Source organism: Mytilus trossulus, chromosome 10 (assembly GCF_036588685.1).
Source record: "Mytilus trossulus isolate FHL-02 chromosome 10, PNRI_Mtr1.1.1.hap1, whole genome shotgun sequence".
NCBI lineage: Eukaryota > Metazoa > Mollusca > Bivalvia > Mytilida > Mytilidae > Mytilus > Mytilus trossulus.
This window is the reverse complement of record NC_086382.1, coordinates 13,098,727-13,108,028: the sequence shown is the minus strand read 5'-3', so window position 1 is coordinate 13,108,028 and position 9,302 is coordinate 13,098,727. Positions and strand designations below refer to the sequence as shown.

The window sequence follows — 9,302 nt, the reverse complement described above, 5'->3', positions numbered from 1 at the left end:
TAACCACATTCTCCGTGACGTCATTGTCAAAATACACATTGAAGCAATTTCCTGACTCAGAGTCACTCATTCCTTACAACTCAGTTACATTGTATTTTACAGTTGAAGAACTTTAATTTTCATTTAAAAGGTAAAATTAATGTTGAACAAATGGTTAAGAAGTAAAAGATAAACACACCAAATTTTGACTGAGGTGTCATTCTGATTCTCATAGACTTCAAACAAATTATAACTGAACTGTCAAATTCTTGAGTTGGTACAGGTATTTTTCTGAAGATATATTTATGGTGGATTAGACTTAATAACAGCCTTTTTTATTTCACCAAACTGATGAATAATAATCTAAGGATAGGGTCAGAAATAAAGAAACGACAAGAGTGATAACTATGCCAATACACTTCATATTTATAGTCAGCAATGGTCAGTTTGCATACCTCCACAGGAGTTTGAAATCCTAGCAATACCGGTTTAAAAATATGCCATTCTCGACTATCACAGTAGAGCTTTTCTGAGTTTGGCATATTTTGACACCGTTATTACTAGGATTTCAAACTTGGAAGAGAAGCTCTACTGTGATAGTCGAGTTTGGCATATTTTACACCCTTATTGCTAGGATTTCAAACTCCTGTGGTACCTCATATGATTTTGTAATTTTCGTACTATATATTTTTCAATGGAAATTGTGCCATTAAAATGATTTTATACAATCATTCTTAATAGCACCATGACCAAAAAAAAACATGAGTCGGCATGGACGAGGATAATACACCAAGATCAAAAACAATATAACATTGCACCATCTACTTATTTAATTTAAGCTTTCAAGACGTGACCGCCATATTTCTATGGCATCCAATGGGACATACATGTACCCTGTAAAGATGCAATGTCCATACTAAGTTTTAATTCCAGTAAGCATGTGATATAACATAAAATATTATAATACAACACTACCAATGTATGTTTGTATCTGCTTGAACTCTGACAGCTTGGGTGCTGTGTTTTTATAGTGATTGTGGTTCGTATTTTCTTAACAATTCTTGACAAAAGCCTTATTAATACTTATGTGCATTTACTCTCATTTTGCAGTCTTACTTTCACGACTTTCAAGGCATACATTTTACTTGTTTTCCAGTGTGTCAACATGCCTTTAGAATGGCTCTTTGGAAAGAAAAAGACTCCAGAGGAAATGTTACGACAGAATCAAAGGGCATTAACCAAAGCCATGAGAGATCTGGATAGAGAAAAAGCCAAGATGGAACAACAAGAGAAGAAAGTTATTGCTGATATTAAGAAAATGGCAAAGCAAGGCCAGATGGTTTGTTGAAATTAATTTTACTTCCTGCTTTAATGTTGATGTGCACATTCTCCTTCAATAGTTAAACAATTTTCAAGCTTAATAGTGTGAAATAATTGAAGGAAGAGAATTTTCAGACATTTTACACATAATCAAAATAGTGCTTACTCAGGTGTAGGAGATGATGTCATCCATTTGTGACCCTCGGCTGTTTTTGGTCATGTTGTTTTTTCGACCCATTCCCAATTTCCATTCTCAATTTTACCTAAAAAAATAATATGCATAGTTTTTCTGCTTAGCATGCATTTGTGTCATCAAAATAATATATTTCCAATTTTTTGTAAACTGAAGACAAGGATTGTATATACATGATATACTCAGTCATGAAAAAATAAATACAAGAAAAAATGGTAGAATTACCCAAAAGAATTGAATTAACCAAAAAAACAACATTGTTAGTATATTGTACATGCAGCTGTGTACATGTATAAAACAAGAGAATCCTGTAGTTCATGTTGATCATCAATCTAAATCGCTCTTACAAAACTACATCATACATTTCTGGTTCAACTAGGCGAAGCAAAAATATCTTAATGCTAGTCCAGTTAAGTACCATGCATTTTTTTTTGGAATATGTAAGAATGACTTATTGTTCTTTCATGCAATAAATGTTTATATGTTTCTTTCTTTTAGGATGCTGTCAAGATTATGGCCAAAGATTTAGTTCGAACAAGACGTTATGTAAAGAAATTTATTTTGATGAGAGCAAACATACAGGCTGTGTCACTAAAAATACAGACATTAAAATCAAATAATGCTATGGCCAATGCAATGAAAGGTGTTACAAGAGCCATGCAAACAATGAACAAACAGGTAAACCAGGAACCAGATGGTTGTCTCATGTCATGTCTCAATAGTATTTTGTGAAATGTAATGAGGTGTTGTCAGCATATTAATGATTGATGTTTTATATTTATTGCAACTTCTATAGACTCTGGAAGTTTGGTACTTGAATGACATATTTTTTAGACTGACAACTAATAAATGTTGAAGACTCTTGTCCTATAGATTATGAAGTGACAGTCTTTGGTTTTTTAAGTGATTGGGTTGCTGTCTCATTGACATATATTCCAAGATCTCCTTTTTCAAAATATTTATCACATTTGAATACTGCTACAATGAATGAAAAAGCAAAGTCAAAGTAAAAACCTACATCCATAAAATTATTCAATATAAAAAAGAAGATGTGGTATGGTTGCCAATGAGACAACCCTCTACAAGAAACAAAATGACACAGAAATTAACAACTATAAGTCAAGTTTTTTGTTTGTTTGAAAAACAATAACTTAATTACAAAAGTATATTCCTGTATCAACATAATCAGAAGGCTTCCTGGTAAATGTTCACCTGTTTGTAATTTACTCTGCTTTCAAACAGTAAGGTTTAATTTATGCTACTATTTGTTTAAGAAATAGAAATAAAGATGATACCAAGGTTTTTATAATAGATCCTTATAATTTGAAATGAATTATCAAATCATGGATGGAAATAGATGTTCATGAGTTAAATTGAATCCAAAGTAATTTATTCTTTGTATTAATTCTGTAGTTGAAGCTTCCACAAATCCAAAAGATAATGATGGAGTTTGAAAAACAATCAGAAATTATGGAAATGAAAGAAGAAATGATGAATGATGCTATAGACGATGCTATGGGTGATGAAGACGATGAAGATGAAAGGTATGGTGACATTAAAAAGATATAGGAAGATGTGGTATGAGTGTTAAACCATTCAAATGGGAATTAAAAGTTCAAAGTACATTATTCATTGATGGCACATATTAATGAAAAAGTTTTCTAAAATTTTAAACATTGATTTATTTACCTGAAGCCATTTGAAATTTTCAGCCTTTAAATCTAAAAATTATACTAAACTAATATTAGCCTTACCAATAATGAAAGGCAAGGTACATAATTATGTAAAAGCCTCTCTTGTTTATGCATAAACATGCGAAGAAAGGAAATGTAACTATGTTTGTTATGCTTTTCTTTCATGTCTTACATGTCTTATGAAGTGTTGACATTTACACCCAAAACAGGGAAAAGAAGCTACTATTTTATGAGGCTGACTGTTTTATTATTTTTCAATCCTTGATGAAATCATCTGAATTCCAACACCTTTGGTCAAATAAAACATGGAGCACAGGATTGAACAAACAAAATATTCAAGTTAGATTTTGGCCTGCTTGTAAAATAAAATTATTTCCATTTCTTTCTCTTTTTTTTAATTTATATATACATGCCTCATACATTCTTTTGGTATTTTGTTCACAAATAAATTATGCTGATCCAATTTGGACACACTACTTAAAATTATTGTTCTAAACTATCAATATCTTATTGTTTTCTCTTTCAGTGATGCAATAGTTTCTCAAGTTTTAGATGAATTAGGTTTACAATTAACAGATGAATTATCAGGTAAGTTCTGTTATTTGAGATTATGTTTACAACTCATATCTCAATTGTCATATACTGTGGATTCATTTTTCTCATTGGATACTGATTGGTGAATTTGTGGATTAAGTGAACTGCGAATTTAAATGTTCAACTAATTACAAATTTTCCATAGACTTGTATACAGACTTAACCAAAACCAGGAAATTGAATATCCAAGGAAGTGTAAGTTTTCCTCAATCCACGAAAATTGGTACCCATGAAAATAAGTGAAACCACAATAAGGTCTATTATTTCTATTATTAAGATTTGGGTTTTAACCTTATCAAGATGAAATGCAGGTAAGTAATACACAATAAGGTTTTACAAAATTTGACAGATTTTAAATTGTTGAGTTAAAAATAACAGGGTCAGAAATTAGAGTTTTATTTTAAGAAAAACAACAATCTCCATGTCTCACTATGGGATCCACTCTACACCACAAAATGTAATTTTTAACAAAATAATCCTGAATGAATGTACTGTATGAATCATTCAAGTGGTCCTTTTTAGTTTAGTTCGAGTGGTTTTTCTTTTAAAACTTACTACATTGTATCAGGTATTTATTATCTTTTAATAATTAATCATTGTTCATTTTATAGAAATGAAATTTGAAATATTTTACCATTTTCATATTACTTACATGTTATTTAAAGATAGTTGAGGATAAATATATATATAGACTATGATTTAAAAACCTTATATCTATCATGCATTAAACATATACCAGATTTTATGTCCTGGCAAGAAAATGAAAAAAATAAATATCTGTCCATCAACCTCAAAAGAAGTAGAAAGCTTAGGGTCCTATTTTAAACAGGCATTAGAACTGAGGACAGGGGACTCTTGATTTATTTATAAAATATATTTATATATCATATAGATTGATTGTTTTGCTTTTTTGCTTTTTTTTGTTTTCATGGTTTTGTTTGTTAAATGTGTTTTGTGTATGTTTATTTTATTTGTCACAAACTTATTGTTCATAGTTTATATGACAATAAATATTTGAATTTGAATTTGAATTATATTTTTACAGGTTTGCCATCAACAGGGGGAACATTAGCAGCAGGGGCAACAAAACAACCACAAGCACAGGCTGCTGGAGGAGGACCAAGCGATGCTGATGCTGATTTAGAGGCACGATTAGAAAACTTACGACGACAGTGAAACTGTGATAATATTACGGCTGTGGTGTACATGGGCATGACATTTGTGTAGAATGAGAGAGCTGTTCATGTGCAATAGGGAACATTTTATCATTCATTAATCTTCACATATGTATTCTTGGCATAAACTGAAGGAGCTCTGGGAATGCATTATCTGTATTATCTGTCAGTTATTTCTGTAGAATTTTTACAGTGTTCTTCCAGTATTTTCAATTAGCGCCAAATGATTTGAAATACCATTGGCCTTATCCGTAAACTATCACACCAGACTTTTAGTTTAAAATAATCTATTATAAAATCTATTTTAGAAAGCCCCATGGTGCTAAAAGGCCCCCACTGGTATAAATCAAAATAGGGATTATTTTATTTGTTTTGGGGGGGACTTGAATATTCCTCTTTTATTTTTAAACTGCATTTTCCCCTGTTATTTGGTGATGCAAAAAGTTTGAGCCATAATATGTTTAAATTGTATACATTGCATTCTGTAATTTTCACTTGGTGTTCTGATAAACCAAGAAGTTGTATTTTAACTGACATATCAATTATTCCATTTTCTGGTTCTATGACTTTAGTGCATTAATCTACAGAAAGAAAATTACATTTTTCCCAAGCATTTCTAACTTTAGACATGATGGCATAATGAATTTGATACATTTACAGTAAGGTAGCAACAACATTCAAAATGTAACTGTGCCAAATTTTATACATATAGAAACCTAGATGTTTTAAGGCTGCATTTCTGTTGTATAAGTTCAAACATATATCCTTACTTTCAGATTACTGCAAATCACATCCAAAATGACCTTTTTTCTTCAAGTTATTTATTTTTTATCCATACAATCTCTGAAATTTGTTTTACTGTGTTCTTGCTAAACTATATGTATCAGTACAAACACAGTTATTTGGTTCAAAAGTACTCTTGGTGGTGAATCACTGTGAAAATAGGGGACAGTTATTCATTTATAACCTCTGTGTATATGTGTATGGAATATGCAGAAACTAACCCCTTATTTATTAACAATATCTGTTAAAAATTCACTACTAGGGAGGATATTAACTTATAATCTTGAGTGTATTTTTGTTTTGCAGAGTGACAAGACGATCCTCAGATTTTAATTTAGAAAATATTAAAAAGAATATTTGAATTGAATATTTTAAAAAGTGAGAAAAAAATTGTTTTATGTGCCACACAAAAGAAAAATCTACAAATATAAGAGCTTTTTCATTAAACTGGATGTGGGATGGTTCTGAAGGGACCTGAAAACCCTCTAAGAACCAACATTGTTTCTTCTATAAATTATGCATACTTTGAATCAACATAACTATGTCCAAGAAATAGTTTCTCTTCCTTCTCTCTTGAGCCTTGGTAGCCAAATGGTCTAAGTAGTTTATCTGCTGTATCACTTGCATGGTGATGCCAACCAGGAGGTAGGGAGTTTGAACCCCTCACCAGGTAGGTGTTTGACTCCAATCATACTTGTTTAGGATTGACAGTATCCTATACTGAGATGAGTGTTCTCTCCAGCCACCCCTAAAAACTGACCACTGTGATATAGCCAAGACATTAAACCCAAATAATCAATCTTTAAAAATACACTCATATTTTCTTCAATTTGAAATTCTAATGCAACAACGTTTGTAACGTTCATTTTGATTGGATAACGTCACTTTCTTACATGGCATCAATTGACAATTGATGCTATGGGGCATACGTGCAAGTGCAGACGCCATATGACAGATTTTAATTACATATTTTAATATTTTTTTCTGTCAATAACACACTCATATTTTCTTCAATTTGAAATTCTAATGCAACAACGTTTGTAACGTTCATTTTGATATTATAACGTCACTTTCTTACATGGCATCAATTGACAATTGAAGCTATGGGGCATACGTGCAAGTGCAGACGCCATATGACAGATTTTAATTACATATTTTAACGTTTTTTTCTGTCAGTAATACACTCATATTTTCTTCAATTTGAAATTCTAATGCAACGTTTGTAACGTTCATTTTGATTGGATGACATCACTTTCTTACATGGCATCAATTGACAATTGATGCTATGGGGCATACGTGCAAGTGCAGACGCCATATGACAGATTTTAATTACATATTTTAATGTTTTTTTCTGTCAGTTTCATTAGAATGGAGATAACAATATTGTATTTTAAGCTCCGACGGCCTCAATTGGGGATTTGATGGTCGCAAATACCTGTTTACTGTGACCGCTAAAGCGTCGCCAGTAAACTTCATTTGCGACCATCAAATACCCAATTGATGCTGTCGGAGTTTAAAATACCATACAGTAATCTCCTAAATAGTACTATGAGGATTCCTTCTTATCCAAAGTAATAACTCTTGATAAATGTTGGTATTGAAATCCTATCTTGTATTGATTCTCAAATACAATTTTGCAAGATGTGAATATATATAATCCTAGTTATCAACTTACAAAAAAAGTATATGGATACAATTCTGAAACTAATACAGAGAAATGTTGAAAATCAATTCCTTACTTCATTTATTTTAAAATAAATTATTGTATTTGTTTTGATAGTTATATTGTATCATAGTGTAAAGTTATGTAAATAATTTTATATTGTGATTATTAAAGAGTCATTTTATAGATAACAGTTTTTTTGTTATATTTAAACTATTGACTGGTTATTTGCCAATCTTTGTCTTTTTGAAATCAAACAGATGTCTTGACCATTTTTAGGCAGTTAAGCTGCCTTATGCGAGCACCCTGGATTTGTGTGCTACCCAATAAATGCTGAAATACGTGCCGTTGTTATAATCTAGCTGGCTACTACATCATTTATAACTTATTGGACAGTTTTTTCATACTTTTCATTCTGGATTACAAAAAATATTACCAGAAAAACCTTAAATGATTGTCGATTTTCCCAAAAGTTTTAAGGTGCACAGGAAGTAGAGCACATTAGGAATCCTTATGTAGTTTAATTATTATCCCCTGAGCTTTTGGCTAAGATGTCAAAGAACAAATGTATGAAATATTTAATTGCCGAAAATCTCTAAAGACAAGTAGTTAAGATTTCCGATATTGCCAAAGTCGTAGGAATATTGTTTGTCGTGACATGTCGTCAATACGTAATCAACTACATACAACTGATCATGCTGTTGGCGGCAATTTTGAATTAGAAGACAAAATTTTCGTATCTTTTCAATTTGGATACAGGGTTTCAAATTAGGCAGCAACCATTTGATCCATGGGGGGGCTATGGGTTTTTTTTCTGTGCAAACTTTTTTTTTCGCCTTTGGCAAAGGACAATTATTTTTTTTAGCGACAAACCGAAAACAATTTTTTTCTTTCAATTTTAGCATTACATGTAGTGCCAGCTGAGGGTGAAACAAACAATTTTTTTTTCTTAGGATCCAAAACAAATTATTTTTTTCACCAAAACCTGGAAACTAACTTTTTTACCAAAGTTTCCTAATAAACGATCTCAAACTTATTTTCTTCGTTACTATTCATGACAGCGATGTTCAATTTGTTCAACCGCGAGCTTTATACAAAAAATCGCCAATAAATAATGTGTAAATCCGAGGAAAATCGTATCCCACTATCTGTCAAAAACAACATTGTAAATAAAATGAATGCCGCGAGATTACAATAACGGATCCGATTCCGGAAGCGGATAAGGGTAATCCCGTTTTTTTTTTCACTAAAAAAATCCAGACAGGTGACAAAAAACATTCTATGCATGGTGAATAAATATAAACACTAGAATTGAAAACCAAAAGATATCTGACTCTCAGATATTTGTAAAAGAAAGAAAAAGCAGAAAATATTTTGTACACCAATTTTAATGTCAAAATCCAATACAATGTGACAGCTGGGGCCAGTTTATCTAACAGTTTATTTTTTTTTATCAGTGATAAATGTTGGTAATGCATGTTAAATGCTTTTCAAGTTAAACATATTACTGCAATTTCAAGGGGTATTTTTTTCTTCTCGATCTTGATAGGCAAGTTAAAACAGCTGGAAGTTTCTTATATAAAAAGATGTGGTATGATTGCCAATGAGACAACTATCCACAAGAGACTAAAATGACAAAAACTTGGTAACGGTCAAGATCCCCACCCCTAAACCATATATATTCATGTATAGGACAATAAAACAAATCATATGAAATATAGGTGGAGTTCATGGGGCCACTCTACCCCTTTCTGTTTGAGAATTTATAACGGTCGAGATCTACAATTTAAACAATACTTATTTATGTATGGGACAATATTACAAATCAAATGAATTATAAGGGGTTCCCTATGGTCACTGTACACCCTCCTGTTTGAGAACTTGGAAAAATTCGAGATCAT

General features: G+C 31.4%; 1 protein-coding gene across 1 annotated transcript; it reads left to right on the top strand.

Annotated features, from left to right (window-relative positions):
• The first annotated feature begins 4 nt into the window (after positions 1–4).
• LOC134686876 (charged multivesicular body protein 2a-like) lies at positions 5–7,592 on the top strand. The gene is made up of 6 exons (XM_063546699.1): positions 5–130; positions 1,136–1,318; positions 1,991–2,170; positions 2,906–3,036; positions 3,713–3,774; positions 4,826–7,592. Exons 2-6 carry the CDS (start codon positions 1,145–1,147, stop codon positions 4,954–4,956), a joined length of 678 nt encoding a protein of 225 aa, XP_063402769.1. The 5' UTR covers positions 5–130; positions 1,136–1,144; the 3' UTR covers positions 4,957–7,592.
• Positions 7,593–9,302: the final 1,710 nt, after the last annotated feature.